The sequence below is a fragment of the Antedon bifida genome, chromosome 4, assembly GCF_963402885.1.
Source record: "Antedon bifida chromosome 4, ecAntBifi1.1, whole genome shotgun sequence".
Classification (NCBI taxonomy): Eukaryota; Metazoa; Echinodermata; class Crinoidea; order Comatulida; family Antedonidae; genus Antedon; species Antedon bifida.
Window position 1 is genome coordinate 27,655,246 of NC_136229.1, and position 27,158 is coordinate 27,682,403.

Consider the following 27,158-nt stretch of genomic DNA (forward strand, 5'->3'; position numbering starts at 1 on the left):
TTGTCTCATTGATTGAAAAAATAGTGAATATGAAAGCATTTCTGCGATTTAGGCTGCTAAACGTATTACTAGTTGGCCTCTTTATGAATGGACAGCATTACTTAAATATTTAGTGTAATTAGTATTATTTTATTTCAGGATCCCAACGTTTTTAATTTTTATTGGGCTATTGGTCAAAATCAATTTTAATACTTTTACATTTTTATGACACTTTTTTAACGCTTATTTTATTGTTATTTTACCCTTAGGCCTAATTTTTAGCACTCTTTTTAACACTTCTTTTACGGATTTTACTTTTTTTACTATGTTTTCGCATTTTTATACTTTTTAAATATTTTGAATTGTATACAATAATATCTTGCACTCGTATTGAAATTTGAGATTTTGACCAAATGAATGAATGAATGACGTCATAGAATTGGATTTAAGACAGCATAAATGGTTAACTAACTTTTCTAATTTCTGTTTTGTTTTATGTAAGAAAATGATGCTTATCTATTTATCGTCGATCGTTATCTTCCTCCTAGTGTGTAGCGCAGCCATTTTGTGAAATCATTATTTTTGTTCGTTTTTTTCCTATGAAAGTCAATACTAATTATTAGTGATTTTGTTAATCTTCATGTTTCATGTTATTTATGGGACAATACATCATCATGCTAGTGGCAAATCTACATTATCTTTAAAAATCTTCAGTAAAAAGTAAGGATGAAAACAAACATTTAGAATAAGCGGGAAAAAACAGAAATATGTAAATAATTTCACATGACTTCATCAGGAATTTCTTGAACAGCAGCTTGCAAATAAATTTATCTTTCTTTATGGTTTGTTAACATTGCATTTACTACACTACACTTGTTTAACAACTGAGTAAATTTGTTTCACTATTTGCTTACTACAGTTATTTCAAAAAATATTCCAGAAAAACTAGTCAAATAAGAATTATTTTGTTATGTTGTAATCTTCACAGATAACCAGGTATAATTGTCCTTGTCTGGACACTGGTTTTGTCACAGCTGCCGCTGACCGCCGACATGGATCGTTTCTGAAACTGATACCAATCCCAGAGACAAACAGAATCGCACTGATTTTCACAGATCAGCAGTTTTACCTAAAATGGCTTTGTTTCTCCTGTCAATCAAAACTTGCGTGAGTTTAAAAGGTATCCAGCTCACCCAAACTCTTCAGATGTTTTCCATCTCGGAAGCGAATATCGTCTCTGTTGGTTTTCAAATCTTTGACTCAAGAAATAATTAGGCCCAAGTATGGCTGAAGATTCAATCCGCCGAGAGACGATAGACGAGGCCTTCCTCAAGTGCCCAATTCACAATGATAGATACGAGCGCGCTAAAACACTACCTTGTCTGCACGCTCAGTGCCTAGCTTGCTTGGAGCAATCCGTCCATTCCAATGGCGGAAAATTGATATGTGCTTCATGTGCACAGGAGCATGTTTTCCCAAGAGGCGGTATTGAGGAATTGCCAAACAGCATGTTTCTGAGAAGTTTAATTCTCTTCGTTGATAAGCATGGAAATGGAAATCTGCGTAGTGATCGGATCTGTATGGAGCAGACATTCTGTTTGAAGCATACCAACACCGAGATCAGTAAATTCTGCGTTACCTGTCAGGAGGTCGTCTGCTCTCGATGTATCACCGTGTCTCATCCTCCTTCCGAACACAAGCTTGAAGATGTGCATCATACCTACGTCGACAAGAGGGAGGAAGTGCTTGGGCTTCTTGGAGAAAGCCGTGAAAAGATTGATACCATCAATATTGCTCATGAACGAGTGGAGAGTGTTGGCGAAGAATTGAAGAAAAACGTTGATGCCGCAAAGTCTGCTGTTGAAGGAATTGCAAGACGACTTTGTGAAAAGGTAAGTTTCATTTTTGTCGAAGACACATTGATAAATCTATATTTTTGCACAAACAAAACATAAGCGCATTAATAAGAGATGTATATGTAACAAATCGTTAATATACAAAACATTAATTATTATTGCCAATTTGATCATTGAGGCCTACATCTACAACTGCTATCAGAAATAAATATATTCACGGTAATTAATACACCAAACACTCCTTTTAAACAGATGTAAACATTAATTGGTAGCTAGCTAACTACCTTAGTAGCTACACTCTTATCACACATTATGGTGGTGAATCGAATCTATTAGGAGGAATGCTGGTGATGCTGATGCTGGTCCATGCCAGTTTATCAACAAAAATACTTGATAATACCAGCTCCCAAAGAGAAAAAAATGAAGTCAATGTTTTGTCAAACTGTTGTCGATGATTCAGATATGCTATAGTGAATAATAAATGTAACTTGATTTTGTAGGTTCAGAAGTATCGGGATGAGCTTCTTCGTGACATCGACAGGACTTACGCTGTCAAGAACGACGGCGTTGAAAAACAGCTACACCATCTCTCAGCTGCTCGTCAGGAATTGTTTGACAGCTGCGAGTTCGCTGACAATCTTATTACGTTCGGTAACCACGTCACTCTGCCAGCTGAAGGAGCCAAGACTATCAACCGATTGGAAGATCTTCTTGCCAAAAAGGTTTGTCAGGACACTAACTTGATAATCCAATAATTCAACCACAGATATTTAATAGGCTAATAAAATCGTTGCGGCTGTCTAAGAAATTACCTTTTCCGATGATCGATACCGTACCCAATATTCTTAATTTTCAGAATTCAGATATTGCGGACATATTTTCTAACATTTTCTTGACAATTTAGAACTACATTTCTGCAAAACAAATACAATACAATGCAAGTATATGCAAGGTCTCCTTCAATCACAATTTTCTAAAGCAGTTATGTATTTATTTTTATTTAGATCAATATTGCCCCGATTGAAACCTCCAACCTGGAGTTCCAGATAAATGATGAGTTTGAACAAGACCTTCGTAAGGACTGTGTTGGTCGAGTTGGAACTACTCTCCCAGCTGACCCTGAAAAATCACGATTGGAGAACATCAGTGAAAAAGATGCCACTGTTGGTATTGAAATGGAATTTCTGGTAAGAAAATATTGGTCAATCAGATTAATGGGCCAAAAATAATAGCATTCATACTACATAAATAATATATTTTAGATTCAAATACTAGGTCTCATGTACGGTTACTGTATTTTCCAAGAATTTTCATTTTGAAAATATAGTCCGGAATTCTGGTGAAGTTTTTCTAATTGAGTACCAAAACCCAGTGGCATATCTAGAGGAAATGTTCTGCTTGTGTTTGCTGATTCTTTGGGGCAAATATTGATGAGAGATCATTCATAATATGGTGTGTGAATCGCATTTTAATATTTTCTGCTATTTTCACAGATTACTCTTTGTGATGAGATGGGCACCCAGATTGCAGAAGGTGGAAGTGACGTTGTTGCACGCTTTGAATCCAGTAACCATCATGTCATGCCTATCTTGGCAAACGACAATGCTGACGGCACGTACACTGTGAAGTTTGTCCCTCATCGTGCTGGAAAGTTCAAAGTTCACGCAACCGTGTTCGGAGATGCAGTCACCGGGTCTCCGTTTGATGTGAAGGTTGCTCCTCGTGGCGGACTTGATTTTGAATACGGTGGGTCTAATGGGCAACTCAACCAGCCACGTAGCGTTACCACGACCAAAGAAGGTTACTTCATAGTCTCGGATCGTTTCAACAATCGAATGGTAATTATGGACGGTGATGGCGAGACAAAGGAAGAGATCACCATTGGATATGACGGTATGCAGCATGCATTTAGTCCAGAAGACGTAGCGGTAAGTGACTGCGACGATATTGTGACTGCTGACTTCTATAATCATGAGATCTTCGTTTGTGACAAACATGGCACCTTGAAGTGTCATTTTGGCAAAGACAAGCTTCTAGGACCAATTGGAGTTGCTATCAATACCAAGGGGTTGGTTCATGTCGTCGACCACAAGGCACGCTGCGTGAAGGTGTTCACGCTTGAAGGAGTGTACATCCGTACTATTGGAGCTGAGGGAACAAAACCTGGCAAGTTCCGCATCCCTTGGTTTATTGCCATCAACAGCAAAGACCATGTTTTCGTTGTAGATACCGGCAATGCTCGTGTACAACATTTCAATTCTGCTGGAAAGTACGTTCACAGTTTCTCCATCGCTTACGAGAACAAAGAGCTGAAACCGCGTGGCATCGCAATCGACCCAAAAGACCGCATCATCGTTTCAGGCGGTAACCGCATATGTATGTACGGTACAGAAGGCAAGTTACTCAAGAGAATCGACAAGCCAGAGGATGGAATGGACTTTCCTTTGGGATGCACGGTCACCAAAGAGAAGCATCCTTTGCTTCTCGTCTGCAATGGTTCCCCCACCGGACACCAGCACACAGTCAGAGGTTTTTCTATTGGTTAGTTTGGAAAAACACGACTCTTGAACCGGGCGTTGATTTGGTTCTTATTATACTGCCTGGGACGCATGCGCATGTAGCATACAATTTCCGTTTAAATATTTAATTTAATTTAATCTCTACTTTTATTTTATCTTCATGCCGTACCACAGAGTTACCTGTACTAGTTCTGCTACGGTAATTTTATACTTTTTCTAAATTTATAGTGAATTATAGCTTTTCTATGGTTATACATAACCAACAAAAATATACTGAACTCCCACCTTTTTACGTAGTTAGATTTAACATCGGTATTATCGTATGTCTGTGTACCATCAACCGAATTAGCTGTACCTCAATTTATTTTATAGAAAGATATACTGTACAATAAAAAATAAAAATATGTTATTAAAAAAACATATTTTAGAAAGATGATGCAAGTATAGTAATCGATACTACTCAACAATTAAAAAAAACCAAAAAAGAACAAAAAATTGTTATATTAAAAATGTACCTTCGATACACCATCAGTTGGTTACGCACAGTGGTTTATTGGAAACTGTATAATAATGCACAAGATATAGAATGAATTTAAATATTGTTAGATACGTTTCTATAATTGTATCTATAACGCCGGGGATAGCAATATTTATTGCTTTTAATTTTTTTTTATATAATTATTTTACGAAGACAAAGAGCAATGTGTTATGAGTGTTTTAACATTGTCATCTATATTGTAGAATTGCAGAATTATTTATTTCATACTTAAGAATTAGTCTAAAAAATGCAAGTTGTTTGATGTCTTTAAAATGAGTAAACCCAATGATGGGTTTCAATTGTAAAGATTGTTGCCATGCGGCAAAAGTGATAATTATTTATTATCTTAATTAATAAATCTTTCTTAGCAAGCAAACATTTGGATTTGGACTTTGTGTGATTTTTTAAAGTATGTTTTAATGATAGTAGGCCTAAAGTAATGATGTCCGGTGAAAAGGTATACACAGATTCGGTGTCTTCGGGTGAGAATGAACTGTTAACACCCATGCACCTGAGAATTAAGGAAGACAGTCTAGCATAGATTCGATCTAGTCTGGGTTCCAGACTGAGTTTTGTTTTAATATTAGTAAAAGATAAATATTTTGGCACATGTGGCGTTTCATACGTATACTCTTGAGCTTGGACAGACAAAAATCGAAATAAAAACAAATAAATAAACAAGAAATATTTATTACAAAAAAACGCTGCTCGACATTTTAAAATTAATCATTGTTCTTTCTTCAGATATATTTATGATTAATTATTAAAAAGATGTCCTTTAATCGCAAAAATACATACAAATCAAAGTCGCAAAACTGTCGGCCTTAGATACTATAACTGCTGCTTGCTTTATCTTCTGAATGAGTAGTCCTCATAGGACGTAGCTGGCTAGAGCAGCAGCGTGAGTAGACCATGGAGAAATAAGCTTATTTCTCCATGAGTAGACGCAACGCAAGCGATCTGACCAATGACAAAGCGACAGGTCATCTGTGGTGAGTCAAATTACTTGCATCTATTAATGATGTATTGTCCTCCCTCAAAGAATTATTCTTTAAACATTTGTAGTTGAATATGCCATTTTAATTAAACTTTAAATTATTTACCCGAAAAACTGTAATTTAAAGCAAAAATAGTCAAATTGGTTGCCAGCCAACGTCATTTTATAAGTGCACTACACTCAACGAACTATCATATTAATTATTAATACTATATTATTTTCTTGTTTCTTTCCGAATAAAATGGTTCTTTCATACGCTAGCAAACGAGCAAAAATATTGTCGCCGCGATAGCGACAATATTTATGTAGACACAATGCATAAAACTTTTTTATTCTTTCCGTGAACAGAAAAATATCGTCCAAACAGTAAATCAAGAAGTAAATTAAGAATTAAGCAGACTATGAGATATGGAAGTGGGATATACAGACAATATAATAATGTAAATTATCATTTACGTGTTAAAATAATATTTGTTCTTTCCGAAAATACAAGATAGTATTTCAATGTACAGACTGAGCTATTTTCAGGTGAATTAACGCATTGTGTTTTTCTTTATAGCTCCATTCATGGATTCTTCAGATATTGGCAACAGATGACAGCGGTAATATCTGTTGTGAATGGGCTGTATATGCATCGATGATGAAACTAAATAAATACACAGTAAATGATATTTAGTCACTCGGTCCAATAATTAAGCGCAGCTCTTAAATCCTACGATTTTCCTAAGTTTATCTTGGTAAATTGCATAATTTGTATAAAAAGTAGGCTACCTATAGGCACATTTTTAAATGTCATGTGTGGCATAATTTATATTAACATGATATAAAACTAAATTAATAATTTTCCTTTTTGAACTAAAATGATCGCCTTTGTGTTTTTTTATTCAAGTATTCAATAGGCCTAATTTTAAATAGAGGCTGATGTTATAAAAATAAATAATCATGTGATTCTGTATTTACAAGGGTATCCAAAAATGTGTTTTATTTCTCGAATTAAAAAAAGTTCTGAAACATTGATCTTGCGTCATTGTTTTGAATTTCTCTCACAGTTTGAGGTATATTCAGAGCGTCATTCTGGCGACTGGAGCATCCTCTACTTCTCTACGGAGCGCCATTTATGCCTTTATTAACTTCAATAATAGAAATTGTACTACGGTTTCTGCTCAAGTGGACCCAATTTAGCACCAGGGTAGCACAGTGATATAAAATAGAAATAAAGTCTTTTAAGTTTCAATATCTTTTCGTATGTTAATACACTGTGCTCAAGTGGACCGATTATGTGTCATAGAATATATGCTCTATACTCTACAGTGTACTGTATATCTATATACAGTGTAACATAGATGAAATTACGGGAACCACATCATGTTTGAATTTTGAAAAATACTTCTGAAAATACTTCAAAAATATTTCAAACTTCCAGGTATATATGTTAAATATCGGTACTCTATAAAAATTAGTTTCAAGCCATATCAGTTATTTTAATAACTTGCGTTTGTCTTAGATAAATACTTATTTAGTGTCCCCGGAGAGTGCACCTATTCATGGAAATATGAAATTAAATATTAAGTCTCCAGTACTAGCCCACCATGGTTGTGGCAGAGCTAATAATAATGAAAATAGAGCCCAGAATTGCACTTATACTTATTACTATACATAATCACCTATGATAATTATGGTAATGTTAAAATTTCAACTATCCAGATGCGACTTCAAAGTTGTAGGTGTGGTTTTCTACTTTAAAACTCGACTTCGTATAAGGCCTAGTCCGGCGGCGGAATTAGTCTACTTCGAAATTGGTCTAGAAATCGGCATCTTTGGAAATGTTCTATATTTGATCTTATTTCACTCTCCATTAACCCCATACAAAAACCATCAAAGACAAACTGTCATGTTTATTCTGGGGACGGTGCGGCCATACACAGCAACTACCATCAAAGTTTATTCATAACATTTTACAATAGAATATCTTGCATGAATCGGACATTTTTGCTACCAATGTAGCAACATTAACAAAATCAAAATTTAACAGTGTGGCGTGTTGACCGCGAATGACTAACAATACCATCTTTCCCACTACACCTGCACAACCATTGCATAACAACGCACGGCATACCAAACCGTTTCGTACACCTGCGATGAAAATATAAATTCAATTTCTTTTAAAATTGAGGGCGGCAAACATAAAATTTACGAGATCGAATACAGGTTGAAAAAAAAAATTAAATAAAAAAAAAGATGTTAAATGTGCTCTCCCTGCCTCAGCACTAAGGCCCTGCCACAGCCTTTTGGGGTCGTTTCCAGCACATCACCAGATGCATTGATGTTGTCGCCTCATGATGTGTGGTGGAAAGGGGGACGTATAATTCTGTGAACCCCAAACACAGTGGCCGCATGCCTTTAACTCTATTCCACCGACCAGCGTGGGAATCGAACCCACGACATACGTGTTGTCAACACGACGCTCAGGCGACTGAGCTAACTGATCATTTTGGTTTTAAGAAGGTTAATATGATAGTTATGACGTACTGATGAATTACGTAATACACGTATAAATAGACTATTATCAGCTGTTCAGTCATGTACTACTTTGTGGCCTAACGGGTAATGCTCAGGTTTAGGTGCTCTCAGCTCTAGTAGATTGGGTTCGAACCCCTCTACGAATATTTTTTTTTTAAATGAAAAAAAATAAATAAAAAATAAATAAATAAATAAAATAATGAATATTGTTTTTCTTTTATTTTAAAAGAGAGATATTTTGAGGGTTGTAAATGTCAGGACCTTTTTTAAAATCAGAAACAAAGTTGCATGGCACTATTTTCCATTAAATAGACTACCATAAATCCTCGAAAAGAAGCCCATGTGCTCATTCATTTAGTGGTACTCTTGGGTGGGCTTCTTTTCCACATGAAGTTCTTTTCGAGATTACTTTTGCAAACTAAAAGAGGGGAGCTGATAGGTTCCCGGCCGGAAAATGTTTTATTTACATGATTTGAACAATCTTCTAATGTAAAGATTAACAACATCAACATTTAACAGTGTGGCGTGTTGACCGCGAATGACTAACATACCATCTTGCCCATAATACACCTGCACAAACTCATTTGCATAACAACGCACGGCATACCAAACTGTTTAAAATAGAGCTGCAAGGTCTCCGGAAATGACATCTATTATTTTTTCAAACATGTATAAGACTCTTCAGTACCCCACCATGCTTGGGGCTGAGCAAAGATAATTTTGAAAAATAGAGATGCATAGGTTACCGCCCAAAAAAAATGGCACTTTACATGATTTTAAATTATATGAAACAAACTATATAAGACTCACCAGGGACAATAGAGCTTGTCCCCGGAAAGTGCACCTATAACTCATTAACATATGAAATTAAATATTAAGTCTCCAGTACTAGCCCACCATGGTTGGGGGCAGAGCTAATAATGAAAATAGAGCCAAGAATTGCACTTATACTTATAACTATACATAATCACCTATGATAATTATGATAATGTTAAAATTTCAACTATCCAGATGCGACTTCAAAATTTTAGGTGTGGTTTTCTACTTTAAAACTCGACTTCGTATATACCTAAGGCCTAGCCCGGCGGCGGAATTCGTCTAAGCTTCGAAATTGGTCTAAAAATCGGCATCTTTGGAAATGTTCTATATTTGATCTTATTTCACTCTCCATTAACCCCATACAAAAACCATCAAAGACAAACTGTCATGTTTATTCTGGGGACGGTGCGGCCATACACAGCAACTACCATCAAAGTTTATTCATAACATTTTACAATAGAATATCTTGCATGAATCGGACATTTTTGCTACCAACATTTAACAGTGTGGCGTGTTGACCGCGAATGACTAACATACCATCTTGTCCATAATACACCTGCACAAACTCATTTGCATAACAACGCACGGCATATTACTTTTGCAAACTAAAAGAGGGGAGCTGATAGGTTCTCATCCGGAAAATGTTTTATTTACATGATTTGAACAATCTTCAAAATTTTAACTTTTTTACTCTGCTAAAGGAAACACAAAGGATATTAGGAGGACTGAGGACGATCAAAGCATATTGATCGAAACGTCGAGAAACTCAACAGTTCTTTTCAGAACTAATATACGTGGTGTACCGCAAACTTTATATCAACAAAGGATTTTCTTTTCTTAAATTTATTAAAATGTAGTGACTTTATTTCTATTTTATACCACTGTGCTCCCCTGGTGGCAAATTGGGTTCAATTGAGCACAGTGTATGAACATACAAAATATATTAAAATTCCGTGACTGGACCAGTTACCGTAGTACTATTTCTATTTCTGAAGTAAATAAAGGCATAAATGGCGCTCCGTAGAAAAGTAGAGAATGCTCCATCGTCAGAATGACGCTCTGAATATACCTCACAGTTTTAGTCATAATACTAAAGTGAGCCCTCTACAGGCTATTTTTGTTTAGCAGTAATTTTATTTTCCACGCGGCAAACTCAGCTGTCTTGTCCCGTAGCTACATTGTTAATGAGTGGGCCTAGGCCTAGCAGAAATATCACTTTAATGTATCAAATTAGAGATTAATTTAAATAATTGAATCAATCAAGATGATTCAAAATGAATACGTGGAAAGTGTTTCGGCGTCATTGGTTCGGGAATATCTCAGTAGAAAGGTAAATACCACCACCTGCTGGCAATCAATCAAGCCGGTCAAGCCTGTGTCCTGTTACCATGGCGCACTGACGCAAATGAGATCTGCCATATTTTATAGCTAGCTTAGTACTAGGACACGCTTTGCCTAGCCCTAGGCCTAGCTATAACAATTTTGTTTATCTAGTTTGCTTATCTAAGAAATTACTTACCTATTTTACTTTGATGACTCATTATGCCAAATACAGTGAGACCACTAACTAGGCCTAGGCCTAGTAATAATAATAATAGTAATAATAATACTAATAGTAATAATAATAATAATAGTAATAATACTAGGCCTAGTAATAGTAATAATATAGAGGACTACCTAGGCCTATATATAGCCATTTATCATGTATAAAAAAAAAAGTAATATACTGTATTATTATTAGGCCTAGGCATTTATATTTGTTTTTTATCCAGAGCCTCAAAGCTACTCTTCAATCAATGGACAAAGAATTACCTAGGAACGATTATAGTATAAGTAATCGTTCACAACTTGCTAAGGAAATCCATATCAATAATTTGATGAAGAAAAATAAAGTAAGTGATATACCACAAATGTGAATATCAAGGACGGATCCAGCATAATTGATTAGGGGAGCGGGGGAGGTGCTAAATATTTAATAAATGATAAAAACGATCCGTCGGATTGCAGAAAAATAAAAATGGTCACTATTTTATTTAAAAATCAACATGGCTGTTAAGTTAAAGAGTCGAATTTTAAAAAAACTTTTTAATATCATGAATATTTAAATAAATTTTCATAAATATTTAAATCAACCATATGAACATTCGCAATTCTCAGGAACAGGAGGAACCTCTAAGGTCCATGATAGAAATTATAACTAAATATTTTCTGGAGAAACATAACAGTAAGAACACCACTGTTCCAACCCAGAGCTCTTCCAGTGCTTCACTATCTGGCGGTAATGCTAGCAAGACATCTGCTCTGTACGATCAAAGTGAACTTGGTAAGGAAGTAGTTATTGATTTTGAATAGAAATTGAATGATAGATGACTTGAAAAACTATGTGGGAAATAAATTACAGTGTATTACAGAATTTTCCTATGACACTGTACAATTTATACATACAGTACTGCTAGTGGATTTTCACATTAATTTTATTTTGTTTTGACCGGATTTAGAAGTAAAAAATTAACCTTACCATCTTTAAAAATCTATCAATTTTACATTTCTAAATTTATTTTCACATCCAATCGTGAGATCTCATAGTCCAATCAGTTGTTGTCTAGTTAAATTAATATTAGTATCTGTTTTTATTAGAACTTTCTGTTTATTTTACTGTACTTATAATACAAAATAATCAATATTGTAAATTTAAATAAGCCTTTTTTCTTATCAGCTTTTAGTGGGTTACCTCCAGAAGATGTGTCAGGCAGGAAAGCAGCCAAAGCCACTGTAATACACATGCCAGCTCAGAGGCCTGGCTCTAGGTTTGATAATGAAGACGACAACAAGCCTAGGCAATCTTTTCATCAAAATAGATCAAGAACAGAAGCCCCTGCACAAGCTACAAGTAGGCCCTCAAGCTCAAGGCGAAGAGGAATGTCTGGTCCTATTACTAGTAATCTAGATGTAAGTTTCGTAGCAACTAATTTTTTCTTTTTTGTGGATGGCAAGGAATATTTGTCTAGATCCAACCAAATTATTTTACCTAGCCTAATTTTTAGACTTTTTCAACTCGGCACTAACTGGAAAAATCTCATGCATTTAAGTAAGGCTACAGCCCTATACTGGATTTTTAAAAAACCATTGTAATGATGACTGGAACACATGACAACACTGTCTAATTTTATAACAAAACATTAATTGTAGTCCATTTTCTTTCCCCAACACATAACAATTAGCCTATTTCTTTAAATATACTGTATGAATACATGTAATATTTTTTTTAAATCTTTGCAGGATAGAAGTCGAAAAAATAAAAAGAAAACTTCCGCAAACATATCTGGAAATTCTTCTTTGACCTTTGACAATGACATCACGTCTGAGTACAGTACTCATATAGTTGATGATTACCTCACAGATAAAAAGGACAATAAAACAGACACTAAATCATCTACAGACTCCTTTCAAGACCTCCTGATAGCTGCCAATTCAAGGAGCTCAAAACTAAAAGAAAAGAAAAAAAATGAGAAAGACTCCAAAAAAGACGAGAACCAAGACCTTAGAAAAAGCAGGGACCTGGATGGGTATTCTATGCCAGAAAGACCACAGAGTCGAAGGAGAAAATCCAGCACTAAAATGACAGAGAAATCCACTACACTGGGAGATGTTGAGCTTGGAGATGTGGATGATCTGGATGATGGCATAACAGAGGAAGTTGGACCAAAGACAATGCCTTCTGGATTGCAAAGCAAAATTAATTTTAGCTCTAAGCCAATCACCTTGAATCAAGCAATGGTAAAGTATCTAAATAGTGAAACCAAAGAAAATTGTATAAAACAGATATGCTCCTAGGGATGTGATGTGAGTGGATAAAAGAAAGCGTTAAACTATGCTTGAGGTCACAGCTGAGTTGAGAACTTTGAAAGTGATTGTTGGTACATGTACATTATTGCATTAACAAAAACTTTGAAGTATTAAAAGTAGCAATATATTGAAATATTATTTGTTGTCAAACTTTATAGGAACTAAAGAATTTAATATTTGGAACCTCGCAATCAGCATTCAATGACGAATGGTACAAGCAAGGTTTTGGCTTTTCAAATGCAGCACGGCTAGAATATGGTATCGTCCAACAGAAGGTAAGACACACACTTATAGACACACATAACACAAGAATAGTATACAAATATACTTTGCCTTCAAGATAGTTTTTGGTTGAAACTATGGGCAGCTAGATGTGTCTCCAGAAAAATACTATATATATTTTACAAATTGTATTTTAGAACTATTATTATTAGTCAAACATTCCAACATTCTGAAATAGTTTAAAATGCACTTAATCATATGAAGCTCTTTCAACCAATCACATGTCCATGTTAAGCAAACCAGTCAAGCACGAAAGACTAAAATGTAGCACCTTTAATATATTTATATATAATGTTCTCATAAATATGGACCACATTATGTTATTAAAAATGTTTATATTAAATTATATAACATTTAAAAAATCTTTTTTAGGGTGGTCCTTGTGGTATATTAGCATCAGTCCAGGCCTGCATGTTGCAACAGTTGTTGTTTGGAGAAAGGAGGCATGCCAGCTCAGCAAGCCTTCAGCCACTCCCTACTGAACGATCTCAATGTCTTGCTGGTGGCCTAGCAGATATATTCTGGCGGGCAGGTAGCAGAAAAAGTGCAACTGTATGCTTGTGGGTACTCATTGAATTTATTATGTTTATTTTCTACCTTCCCATCATTCTAGCATCTACCTTTGATACTTAACTTAAACATATTGCCTTCTATCTATATTGGCACACCTGCCTAAATATGTAAATTACCATAATGTATTCATAAAATTTAACAATTGTACAAAGTGAAATTTCAATGTTTCATAATAACTAAGTTATTTATTATTTACCGACTTTTTTCACCAGGTCATCTGGTCGAACAGTTTTCACTTCTGGTGGAAGATATAAAACAGATAACCTTACTGAAACGGTAAGTCTACCAAGACAGTGCGGGGTAGGATGGGAATTAGGGTAGGAGGGTCAAAGGGTGCATGCTACTGTACATATTAATAGAATTTGTGGATATTATTAGGGTTACATACTTCACTGTATTGTAAATTGTTTCTAATTTTAGACCTTTTCGATTTCAGTTGAATTTGAACACATTTTCGATGTATGAGGATTTATCAAACTTTTTGAAAGCAAACATCGGCGCATTTGAAGGGCAAAACAGCCCAGGAGTAATTCTCAGCTTATATTCAGTCATATTCTCAAGAACTGTTGATAAGTATGTATAATAATACAAGAAATAAATAATTATGGTGTAGTGGTGATCTCTGAAGTCTCCAGATAATCGCAGGAGGTTCCTGATATTATGCTGTCCAGTAATAGAACAATTTCTTTATTATTATTATTTTCTATACGGAAAGAAACATCTCGATAAAATGCATAATTATGTTACTACCACGCTCTACCACTAGGACATAGTTTGTTAACTAAAGGTGAAAAATGCCTATCCCCAACATATTTTCTACCTTTGCCATGTCTGCTATCCTTTGTTTACTATAAATATATGAATTGGGACCTCTGGGGTGTTACCAGAACATTTATTATCTCTGCAATGTAGGAGAAATTAAATAAAAACTTGTGCTTTCAGAATTATTGTAGACATGGATGAACCAACAAATAAGCTTATGGGAGCTCATGGCTATTGTACCCAGGTAACTTTAAACATCAATTCTTTTATACTGATAGAAAAACAAGCTTTTTTCTAACATAGGTTGAAGGGTGCATTGAGATCGCCAGTGTACTGTACACTTTTTTTTTTTCTGTGCATTACATTTAATGTTATCAATAACAAGGCCATATAGATGGCTGCAGTCGCGTTCTCAAATTTGAGTTAGTGTTTACCGTTGCACACCACTAAAAATCTAACCATAGAAAGGTACTGTATGCTTGGGAAACATTTTTAGGCCTTGAGAGAAAACATCTGATTTGAACATAGAACTCAAGTACTGGTAGGCAACAAGTTAAAACCATCTTTTGACCTCATCTACAGGAAATGGTGAACTTGTATTTAACCGGTGAAGCTGTCTCAAATGTGTTCAATGATATAATGGAACTAGATTCTGGTGGTACAGACAGTATGCTTCTCAAGGGGTTAAGCAGGCGTAGTGATATTGGACTTGTTTCTCTATTTGAGCATTACAAATCATGTGAGGTGAGGATAATCTTTTTATCAGCCAATGAGAGAGGGAGCCTTCACTTATTTTTTATGATACTACATTTAAATTTTGTTAAATGACCGTATTTCTATGGTTTTTATGATAATAAAATGAAATACATAAAATACAATGAAAGCCATATTTTTTAACAGTACAGTGTAAACAGTATTTAAACATTAACATTATAAATCTAGGTTGGAAGATACTACAAGACACCTAAATACCCTATCTGGGTGGTGTGCAGTGAGAGCCACTTCAGTGTACTTTTCTGCCTGAAGAAAGAGCTCATCAGTGACTGGAGGGTTGAAAGACGTTTTGACCTTTACTACTACGATGGCCTAGCTAGGCAAGATGAGGAGATTAGGCTTACAGTTGGTATGTACTGTAACAGTTGACAGAAATGTAATAAAAAAAGAAATTTAAAGTCATAAAGCAATACAGTAAATGTAGTGAACATATTTTCTCTTAACAATCGACCAGAATGACCAAGCAAATGATTACCCGAGAGAGGTACATTCCATATAACACAGCAAAAACAAAGTTTTATTATAACTCCCTTCCTAGCGTAAAACTTAACCGTATTGAACCCCAAATCTAAAAAATAAATAAAAACTATATTGGAAGAAACAAGTTATTCATGCGTATTATTGGAGACAACTTTAGTGTTGAAACTATTATGTACTTTTATATTATCTACTTTTATATTATCTTTCAGACACAACACAAGTAAATCCAGAATTACCAAGTGAAGATGATCTTATACCACCATTGGAACTATGTATAAGGACTAAGTAAGTACGGTCCTACTAAACACCACACATCGCACAATGATATACATAATAGTACCAGGTTAGGGCGTTAATGAACTTTAGTACTCTAGAAGGTATTTAGAGGTTTAGCCTTAATGATATTTAGGAGTTGATAGGAGTACTCTACTAACATTGTGTCAAAGGTGAGAAAAGAAAAGGTAAGGGGGAATGAGGAAGGAAAAGGGAAGGGGAAGGGGGAATGAGGAAGGAAAAGGGAAGGGGAAGGGGGAATGAGGAAGGAAAAGGGAAGGGGGAATGAGGAAGGAGTGATTTGAGGAAACCAAACATTGCTGTTGGCCCAAGAATGTGATTTTAGCTGTATGTTAGCCTTACTAATGCTTAGTTTTTGTTTTGTTCTCCACAGATGGCCTGGTGCTGTAGTGAATTGGAATGGGTCTGAACCAATCTTATAATGGTTTCTAATATTTTGTGGAGGAAAGGGGTAGTGTCTTGTGTAATAGTTTACAGTACAAGTAAAAATGTGTAGTAAAATAATACCGAGAATTACTTGCATATTTTTTTGCAAGTATTCTCAATGTACTGTATAAAGTACAAATTATGTCAGAGTAGGGCAAAACATCTGACCAATTAAAAAAATATAGTTACCATAGCACAGTTAATATTGTATGCTAATATTTTATAATATAATTATTTATTTGAAATGAAGTGGACAGCTCTTCTAGAAGTTTTAAAAATTGAAAATAAATATATGTACCAAAGAATGTATTAAATAAATCCTTTTTTCTTTCTTGTAACAATAATTTTATAAAAAAATGTGAATAGTTATGAATACATGTGGCAAAAGTCATTAATATTCATGTACAAAAGAAATTTACCAGTACATTACGCAGGTTTTTTTCAGCTAAAAGTGTCATTAAATAGGAAGCTTTCGCAAGCACGTAAATGGATGACGTCAACATTCTACTAATTTGCATAACAGCGTAGTTCAGCGAACAGTTGCGTTTTGATTTCGCTTTGTCGCATTTGTCGTGCACGCAACATACTGTACGCTGCTCGCATTAAAACAAATCACAGAATGCCTTATGAGCCTAGGTACTAGGCATTTTTAACTTGCATATTGGGTGATAAATAGTATATTGCGATGAACAATTCTTATGGTTTGGCTTAATTAAAAACAACTTTGCACATCTGAAAAACAAACTTAACTTCACAAAACAATTTAGAAACAACCATTTTATTATCAGAAGAATGAGGTAGCAAACTATGCTTATTTATGTATTTATTTATGTAAATAAGAATAAAAATCAAATCAAATATTTGAGCGTTATACCAGTATTCACCTTCAAAGGTCAGTGAATAACAAAATACAGTACAAAAGATTGTAAGAAGTTTAAAAATAATCTTTGCTAATTATAAAACATAGTATAAATACAAACATTAAACAGTTAAATTGAAATTAAAATCTCGGATATCATGTCGTGTTTTAAAAATGTTTAAACATATATAATATCTATTCTATGACAATAGTACCTACTAAACATTTGTTTTAAATCTAGTAATTTTGGTTTCCTAAAAGAATAAGGCTATCGGCAATCAAATAATGTAGTATTTTCACAGTTGACCGTGCTGCTGATTAATATTTGGTGTAGTTGCTATCATCGTGGTCACCATGAGGTAGTTTAGTATTTTCATGGTTTACCAATATTTGGTGTAGAGGCTATCTGCATTGTCAGCCATGGTCAACTGTGCACCTTATTCTATTTTCAATCAGATTGACTGTACCAATAGAAAACTGAACATTAGATACACAGTCCAATTAATTACATGCAGAGTTGATAGTGTGATTGGCATTGTTGACCGATAGCCACTTCCTTTAATAATGCCATTAGGATGTCCTCAAACATAAATTATTGAAACTTCATTGAAACATCAACAAATGTTGCTTCGATTTTTTTGGAAATAGTGTAGTGTGTAACGTACTAGTATTCAAAATTCATACTAGTTTGCCTTAATAGGTCCCCCCCCCCCCCCCCCCAAGAGGAGTAAATATCTATTTGCCTGTTTACATACAAAGGTGGGATAAATAGCATACTTTCCCTTTAAAAAGAGGTTTAAACCATAACTATAAAACTAAAAGGCAAGCATTTTTAACTAACCTACAGTGCCACTATATATTAAACTTACCGTGGTATAGAGTATACTGTACCGTATTTATTCAAACAAACGCCCCACTGAAATAAACATCCCCCATGCAACATGATTTGGAATAAACGGGGGTGTTTTTTCCTCAAATAAAAGGGCTGCAACATTCATATACACACAATACTGTATAACAACAAATTTCTATTTGTATTGATGAGCCTATGATTCCATTTTTATACAACTTGTACTGTATTTTCTCACGTCTTGATAATTGTGTTTATTTGAGTATGTAGGTTACCATTTTACTCCCTCAAATAAACAACCTCCCTTTACTTTAATAAAACCTCCCTAAAAACATTTTTGAACAATAAACGCCCAGGACATTTAATTGAATAAATATGGTATGTTATTTTTTACTTTAATGTATACACCTCATTATTTTTTCATTCCAATGAATGGAATAAGGACTGGTACCTTTTTAATATATATCAAATAATCTGGGTCCTCTCCCCATTTAGTCATTCCTTGTCGTTCCAAAATAGGAATCCCGGAAATTTTGGAAATTAAAAGCCAAACGAAGATGGGGGACAGCACGCTGAAGTAATCCCAGTCCGTCATGACAGAGGACGCTGAAAGCCAGAGACCGATCCACAAAACAATTTCACCAAAATAGTTAGGATGGCGTGAAATACTCCACAAGCCAGTGTTGATAAATTTCCCCTAAAAAACATAATTAACACATACCACATTAGGCCTAAAATACTACTGTCAACAATAGATAAAGAGTTTTCCGCAGAACACAAGTTGTTATATCCATATGTACAAGTAGTTTCACAATGGGCCAAACCTGTAGAGTGTCGCTGAAAAAGGATATCCACTATAATAACTACTAGTTTAGTATTCTGTTGTGTTGCAATGCAACTAAAAGTGTTATATTAAATAAAGTCCAGTAGAAAACTTTTAAAACTTCATAAAAAAATAACAAAAATAATTCGCTTTTAACATGGTTCAAACTTGCAAGCTTTGTTTCACAAGACAACAGTCCTACTGCACAAACCGAGTAGTAATGGCAGATGAACAGTGCATTGTGCCAAGCATTCCCTAAGTTTCTTTACGAATAGTTGATAAGTTTCACAAATGTTTAAAATATTACAATCTAAATACCACATTTCAAACTTTTGATAGAGGTTTGTAAAATCTGTTCATTTATTGTGACAAATGTATTACAATCCATTATCATGCTATCAAAGAATATTATTTTTGCGAACTACTGTATACTATTCATTTGGAATATCTAAGAAAATCTAAACAGAAAATCTAAAAGCTTGTTTGTTAAGTACTATAATACCCTTTTCGTATCTGCAAAATGTAACAACTTGTACCAACTTGTAACCAGGTTTGCATACAATGCATAGTGTGAATACAATTTTCTTGAAAAGCTCCAGAGATTTCACAGGGGTCCCTAATTGTGAAATCTCGGAAGAAAAACACTAACAAGAGACCTGTGTTTTTGTTCCGAGATGTTCCGAGTTCTTACTGTGCGTGCGTGTATTGCCCTGGTGTTAACTGACGCGCAACTATTCTTTCCTCTCTAGATTTCACATGGTTCGCGTATGCATGTGTGAAAACGTGTAATAAGTCTGGAGATCAAACCTTGTTAAAACTTGTTACAACTTGTAACAATTTATGCAGATGTGAAAAGGATATAACTTCACATTTGGAATACACAAAGGAAAAAAATGTCTCAATATTGAAGAGTCCCAAATAGAACTAAATACTCCCCAAGCAATAAAATAACTTACAGCATTATCAGGGTTTTTCTTAAAAATCGTCTTCTGGATGTCTGAGATAGTCTCCATCAGGAATCCAATCAGCCATATTGACCAACCTATGTAGTCTCTAACCCCCAGACTCTTGTCTTTTGTCTCAGCATTTAGCATCAGTGTTGGAACCAAAGTGGCAAAAATCCAAACAGCTACAAAATAATTCGTAATCATCTAAATTATAGTTTTGTTTGTTTATTGTTTAGTGCAAACACAACTATATTTGCAGAAATAAACTTTTAGGATATGGTCACCAGTTTAAAAGAAGAGAAGAAAAGAAAAAGAGGGGTACAAATTATATTATTTGTCATTGTATTGTAAAGTTTATTGTGACCAAGTAACTGTCAATTTTATATTCCCAAAATGGCCAACTATTTACTATTAATTATTTCAGTGCTGCCGATTTCCATCTAATAAAATAAATAGATAAGACTGTTCTACTAGATTACCTTGTACGGTCCAATAAATAAAGTAAACCTTAGGGTCCTTCTTAGCATCATCAAACCTTCGGTCTGGAGCTGATATAACTCTTGAGAACAGGAATATCCCAAGCCTAAATGTTCCATAACAAAAATAGTAAATTAATACAAAGAAACAAATTATATTAGGTGCAGATTTAGAATGCAGAGCAGAGGGAGGACAGATTAACAGGGGATGACTGTTTCCTCTTTAGAAAAACTTGAAATAGACTTCCTCAATGTTTACGTTACATACTACATTTAAATGAATAGAAGGGAAAAGAATAGATGGAAGGATAAAAGAATGGATGGATAAAGGGATGAATGGAGAACAGGGGTAGAGATTACATGTGTTTTAAAAACAAGGAATAAAGAAAAATGAAGGAGAAAGAATAGAAACAGAAACCAGAGATTAAGAACAGAAGTTGGAAATTATAGAAAGAATGAAAATTAGCAAAGAAAAAAAAGTTTTGGAAATAGGATTGACTTGAAATAGGTAAAGAAGATGGATGGTCTGGGGGTAGCGATCATGTCTTCTGGCCTTCTAGCAATATATATAGTACAGTAGATATTCATCAGACTTTTCTTTAGGGCCACAATTATAATTCCACAAAAGGTATGATCTGTAATCATTTATATTTAAATTTGCCTTGACTGCTTCAACCAATCACTTAGCATATAGTGTAAGGTTATGGTTGCTATGATTATATAAGAGACTTGATTTACCTAAGACCCCATACAACAACCAGTCCTGTCTGGACACATTGTCTTACATAATATTCACCATTCAATACCAAACTCAACACAGCCAGTAGTATGAACGTACCACTTCCTAAAAAGCAATTATAGGTATAAATTAGTGGGCTGTTTTGAATTTTACACCAAGATACAACTATTTATGTAGTCTGCATGAAAAAATGTTCTTCAATCTTCTTTTTCAAAAGATAGGGCTCTTCACTGACTGTTCTATTTAACTTTTCTGGAATGAAGGTAACAAAAAAAGAAACCAAAGATTAATTGAAACACAAATCAATTTACCAGTACCTGACACATAGGCCTAGCTAGCTAGGTAGGAATATGTGTAGTACTATTTAGGAGCTACCCAGCCTAGACTATTATTTTATATCTTTTTATTTACTGTTTATTTATCGTTATGGCTAACGATATATAAGCAGATTGGCTTAATCAATTTATCATTACAATCAATATACTGTTGCAAATTGATTAATTCAAAATCATACCTGTTAAGTCGTAAAATTTTTCTGTTTTTAAAAGTGCAGAAATGGCGAATACTACCCACTGGATAGCGAAATCTATCCCAACACTCCAGGCCAAAATATTGCCATCCAATGTACCCTTTCCAGGCGTAGAATTACTACTCGTAACATCGTTTTCAACATCAAATAATGTTTCCATATTTATCGTGAATACAAGGAACAACAGAAACACCTACACTGTAGCACCTAAAGACAGAAACTGAACGACAAAATACTAGAGAATTCCACACATACACGACGTATACATGTGATACTCTTTTAGTTACATAAGGTTCAACAGCAGCTTACATAACAATAACATTGCAGATGACACGACCGGAAGTAAATTACGGATCAGTTGTATCCAGGTACTAGTTTATAGTTGAAAGTTCATACTGTATTTTATATATTTATTACGTAATATAGCGGGCGAACTCAGTCTCTCAAAGTTGCGTTAATGCATATGTAACTGTTATTTTTTTCTTTTACAAATCAATGTAAACAAGTAATTAAAAAAATTCCCAACATTTTATTTTAAACATTTCAGTCAGTTTTAGCATGGATATAGTTCCATGGTTTTAGGTTGTTTTCCAATCTTATTAGCAGCGAATCTTATTTTTAGTTGAGGCATTTTATTTTGTCATTTGAAAAAAATGTAATTATAACATTGTACTCATTGTAAAAGTCATAGGAAATCAAAAGTAAAAGAAATGGTAGGCCTATAATTAAAATACCAAACACAAATTTAAAGTAGATATTCCAAAGAGTGAAGAAGAAAAGGTTAGCAAAGAAACACAAATCCATGTTATTTATATGAATCAACATTATAAAGGGTTTCAGTTTATTCATTCATATATATATTCAACAGAAGTATAATAACAATAATATATAATATAATATATAAGGGTTTACAATCAAATTTTATTTAAAATTCTGATTTTTATTTGTAAAAAATGTTAATATATCAAATTGCAAATTGGTTGAATTGAATGTTATAAAAGTTATAGAAACATGATATACATAGAAAACCTTTAATTGGTATATATTTTGTACCCCTACACAGTATCTACCATGGAATAAACTCCATGGTATCTACACACTTCTGAGCATTGGTTTGGACCATGGATAACCAGGGCATGATTGTACAAACTTGGGGTGGATGAATTGATAAAATTTATGAAATTGTACTTTTTACAATAAAAATTTAAATATGATATTTTCCTCCAATGAAAAATAAAACTTTTTTCACTTTGACCACAAATTTGGATCTAAACAAAATTTATTTACCTGAAAATACTGTAATTTAAAGCAAAAAATAGTATAATTTGCTGTTTGTCAAGTGAAAACATTATTTTTATGATTAAAGTTATTAAAATTACAAAATGGTCTATTCAAAGTCTGATTTTATTAATCTTCATTTTTCATGTTTTTGGGGGACAATATATCTTTAAGGTTTACATGTTCCCATAAAAACTCTCCAATGTCTCAGTAAGATTGGCATGTAACTATGACCAATAAAATTATTAAAAAAAGTTACATTTTATATATTGTTAATTAGTACATTTCTCAAAAATAAATTATTTCAATAAACTTTTTCATCATTATCCTTGAGATTATTTCTTAATTTGGTCGTCATTGTTATTTTTTAAAGAAAGGAAATAAAACAGGAACGTTCTTCAAATACTCCAGATATCTAGGATCACTTCCGTATCTCTTCATTCCCTGTCGCTCAAGAATCGGAATTCCGGAGACTCTCGTCAGCAAGAACCACACAAAGAACGGAGAAATGACGCTAACGTGTTGCCAACCACTCATGACGGACGAAGCAGACAAGTACATCCCACTCCAAAGTAAAATTTCTCCCAAATAATTTGGATGTCGAGATACACTCCACAAACCGGAGTCTATAAATTTTCCCTGAAACAAAAACAATTATACATTAAACAAATGCAATGGATCTCTGAATATATCTTGAATTTTTCATTTCAAGAATGTGGAAACCTATTGTAATGAAACTGCTCAACTGATTTTGTGTTATACACTACTCTATTTCTTCGAGACTATATCATTTATTTCAATATTTATATAATGCATACTTGCATGCAACCTAATCGTTGTATTTGTTTTTATAGCAACCAATCAAAATTGTGTATTTGTATCCATCTTCCTAATGTATTTATAGCAACCAATCAAAATTGTGTATTTGTATCCATCTTCCTAATGTATTTATACCAACCAATCAAAATTGTTTATTTGTATTCATCTACCTAATATGTATTTATAGCATCCAATCAAAATTGTGTATTTTTATCCATCCATCTACCTAATGTATTTATAGCAACCAATGAAATTGTTATGGGTTTTAAATAACCAATCAACTAACTGCATTGTCAGGATCTGCCCTGAACACAGATTTTTGGCGATCAGCTAATGTTTCTAGTAAAAATCCTGCACCCCACAAGCCCCATCCAATATAATCTCTTATTCCAATAACTTTATCTTCCTTCTCCAAATTTAGAATAAGTGTTGGCAACAAAGTTGCTAAAATCCATAAAGCTGAAAAAAAAAATAGAAAAAAACCTTAGGAATCAAAGGCGCAAGGTAGTAATAATAATAATGTAGATTTTCATAGTGCCAAATCCGCTCATGGCGCTCTCCCAAGTCAAAGAAAAGCGAGAAAGAGGATTAACAAGTTGAACATATGTGTTTTGAGCTGTGATTTAAATGCTGCCAGAGTTTCTACGGATTGGTCGAATATAATGTGGTAGGCCATTCCAGATTATTGGAGCAACAGTAGAAAAAGCTGTTGAACCCCATTGGTTTTGTGGTCGTTGTTCTGCGCTGGTGACATGGAGGCAAACCCATGGCAAAGGATCAATTGGAAAGCTAACATTCGTAGATCTTCTGCAAAAAGATACATTTCACTGAAAAGAATGGAGGTCCATCGGAAGATTCTAGATAAAAAGATAGATAGATATCATGATATCATCTTATTTGCATACTTTTTAACTTGCTAACTATCGGCATTTCTTTGTCAATTTAAAATATAAAGCCATCGAATGTAAATATCAAACTTTATGTGACAAAAAATTTATCAAACTATGATAGTGTAGACAAAGCTTTACAAGGTATGTGAAATGTTACTACCTTGCACAGTCCAATATATGAAGAATACTTTAGGGTTTCCTCTGACTTTGTTGAACCGACTGTCCCCACCAGCAGCCATTACCCTTGAGAACAAGTAGCCTCCGAGTCTGTTTAAGAAATGAATGATCAAAAGGAATACTTTTTCAATAGTATTATACTACCTTGTTCCTTCACCATAAACGAAATTATTTTCATATAAGACCTTCTAATTATGGGTGGAGTTTGGTAGCCGAGTAGTTAGGACACTTGACTGTCATACAGAGAGACCCAGGTTTGTGTTTTTTTCATTGTATGAACCTTGTTATGGCCCACTCGGCTCATTGTTGGATGATGTTGAAATAATAATTATTCTCATATGTACCTGAGACCCCAGGTGACAACCATACCAGTTTGAACTTTCTGTCTGAGGTGATAGTGGCCGCCCCATCTCAAACTCTGCACAGCCAATAAAGCAAATGTACCACTACCTGAAAGCATACATGTTGATAAGAATGCAAGAATTTAAGGGAAATTGAGTGTGATTTTATTTCCATTAAAAAATAGAATAGTAAATAATAGAATTGTTTACTTAAGTTTGTTCTTTCCTACTGTCCTTGTTGTTAACTGTTTTTGTAAATCACAGGTTGCCCTGGGATTGTTGTGATGTTGTTTTATACCGAATAAATAAAAATTAAATAGAAAAAAAATATTCATGCACAACCGCTCCAAAACAAAGATATAACTCATTGTAAAAAATTATACCTAGGCCTGCCTACCTACTAAATCATAAAATTTTTCTGTCTTCAAGGTAGCAGCAACGGCAAACATTACCCACTGTATACCTAGGTCGAGTGCGGCACATCTGACAAGGTTGGCTGTAGGCCTACTCATTGAACTTCCCATCTTGTTTCTATATAATATCGTTATCTATCTATCTATCAATCACAAGACCTATAACACAAAAAGAAATGACATTAAAGGTAACAAAAAATACATGCACACTGTATGCTATAGGCCCTAGGCTATTAGAAGTGACATGATGATTTCTATGCCCTATCTTAAAACTGCGTTGACTATGTTACGGGCAAAAGAAATTGAAGAAAGAAAGACTGTCTGTCCCCAATTTAAAATTGATAAGTCTAGGCCTAGGCCTAGCCCTACTTTTTATTAAGCGAAAAGCTGCACAACCAAACAGAGCAGCTACTAGTACTAAGGCTAGGCTAGTCCTAGCTATATAACCTTATGTAATCTAGCTAGGCCTAGTATTAGTAATAAGGCCTATTTAGTATCAATTAAGCTGTCCATGGATTAAAGAATGCTGTCCAAGTAGCCTAGCTAGCTAGCTAGGCTAGGCCAATACTCCACCAGCAGGCCACAGGGAGAGGGGGCAGGCTAGCCTAGCCTAGGCCACTTACTTTTTCTTAACTTTCTGTAATAATTTTGGGTCAGTTATTACAGGGAGTTGTCCCTCAGTGCAGTGCCTATTTATTATATAAAACGAATCTCCTATAAAATGCCAATAAATAAACAGATATAGGATAGGCTAGGCCTAGGCGGCCTTATATAAAGAGAAATTTCCAGGTACGCGGTACGTCGGTAGTAGAATAGAGGGCGCTCTGGTTCTTTTTTACTTTTAATTTATTTAATTTGTCGATAATATAAAGTCGACACACGTCTACTACAACCAATACATACAACGAGAAGTGATTGGATACAAGTTTTATCTCTAATTATGCTTACATCAGTATTCCACAGATTGTATTGTGTAGGATAATCGAATCCAGTTCGCTTTTGGATGTTCCATCCTGTTTGTTTTTACACCCAGGCAAAAGATTGGATAAAATAAGATGCATACAAATAAGGCCATACTAGTAAGTAGTCATGTAGTAGTAATTCATTTGAGAAATCATTATATTAGCTGGCTTCTTTGAGCAAATTGAAATATTTTTCCTTTATGAGATTCATCACTATTTTCTTCATTTACAACACTTCATTTGTTATGGTTGATATACTTTAAAATTAAATAATAAATATATTTCATTGAAACATATGTTTTGGTTAATTTTTGTACTTTCTTAGTTTTTTTCTTACTTATCTCCTCATATCATGTTACAATTTATTAGAGTTTAAGTTTTATATATTCA

At 34.2% G+C, this 27,158-nt stretch overlaps 4 protein-coding genes across 5 annotated transcripts; 2 read left to right on the forward strand and 2 right to left on the reverse strand.

Moving 5' to 3' along the window:
• The first annotated feature begins 1,174 nt into the window (after nt 1–1,174).
• LOC144840547 (tripartite motif-containing protein 2-like) lies at nt 1,175–5,244 on the forward strand. 2 transcript variants are annotated; one of them, XM_078696390.1, is made up of 4 exons: nt 1,175–1,871; nt 2,336–2,560; nt 2,843–3,022; nt 3,329–5,244. In XM_078696390.1, exons 1-4 carry the CDS (start codon nt 1,263–1,265, stop codon nt 4,379–4,381), a joined length of 2,067 nt encoding a protein of 688 aa, XP_078552516.1. In that variant the 5' UTR covers nt 1,175–1,262; the 3' UTR covers nt 4,382–5,244. The 2 variants fall into 2 exon arrangements, with proteins under 2 accessions (XP_078552516.1, XP_078552515.1); XM_078696389.1 differs by having other exon boundaries at nt 2,336–2,557; nt 2,840–3,022.
• Nucleotides 5,245–10,367: 5,123 nt separating this feature from the next.
• LOC144839692 (putative ubiquitin carboxyl-terminal hydrolase MINDY-4) lies at nt 10,368–16,959 on the forward strand. Its single transcript, XM_078695155.1, has 14 exons — nt 10,368–10,558; nt 11,001–11,120; nt 11,386–11,551; nt 11,945–12,177; nt 12,508–13,005; nt 13,233–13,349; nt 13,729–13,916; nt 14,142–14,205; nt 14,366–14,502; nt 14,872–14,935; nt 15,274–15,435; nt 15,634–15,814; nt 16,155–16,230; nt 16,613–16,959. The coding sequence occupies exons 1-14, from the start codon at nt 10,493–10,495 to the stop codon at nt 16,659–16,661; spliced, it is 2,121 nt and encodes a 706-aa protein (XP_078551281.1). The 5' UTR covers nt 10,368–10,492; the 3' UTR covers nt 16,662–16,959.
• Nucleotides 16,960–18,553: 1,594 nt separating this feature from the next.
• LOC144839862 (uncharacterized) lies at nt 18,554–22,155 on the reverse strand. The gene is made up of 5 exons (XM_078695428.1): nt 21,874–22,155; nt 21,359–21,464; nt 20,624–20,727; nt 20,154–20,326; nt 18,554–19,071 (listed from the first exon to the last, which is right to left on the reverse strand). Exons 1-5 carry the CDS (start codon nt 22,046–22,048, stop codon nt 18,787–18,789), a joined length of 843 nt encoding a protein of 280 aa, XP_078551554.1. The 5' UTR covers nt 22,049–22,155; the 3' UTR covers nt 18,554–18,786.
• Nucleotides 22,156–22,699: 544 nt separating this feature from the next.
• LOC144839602 (uncharacterized) lies at nt 22,700–26,582 on the reverse strand. The gene is made up of 6 exons (XM_078695035.1): nt 26,430–26,582; nt 25,791–25,965; nt 25,397–25,502; nt 25,036–25,142; nt 24,272–24,444; nt 22,700–23,805 (listed from the first exon to the last, which is right to left on the reverse strand). Exons 2-6 carry the CDS (start codon nt 25,915–25,917, stop codon nt 23,527–23,529), a joined length of 792 nt encoding a protein of 263 aa, XP_078551161.1. The 5' UTR covers nt 25,918–25,965; nt 26,430–26,582; the 3' UTR covers nt 22,700–23,526.
• Between the last annotated feature and the right edge of the window lie 576 nt (nt 26,583–27,158).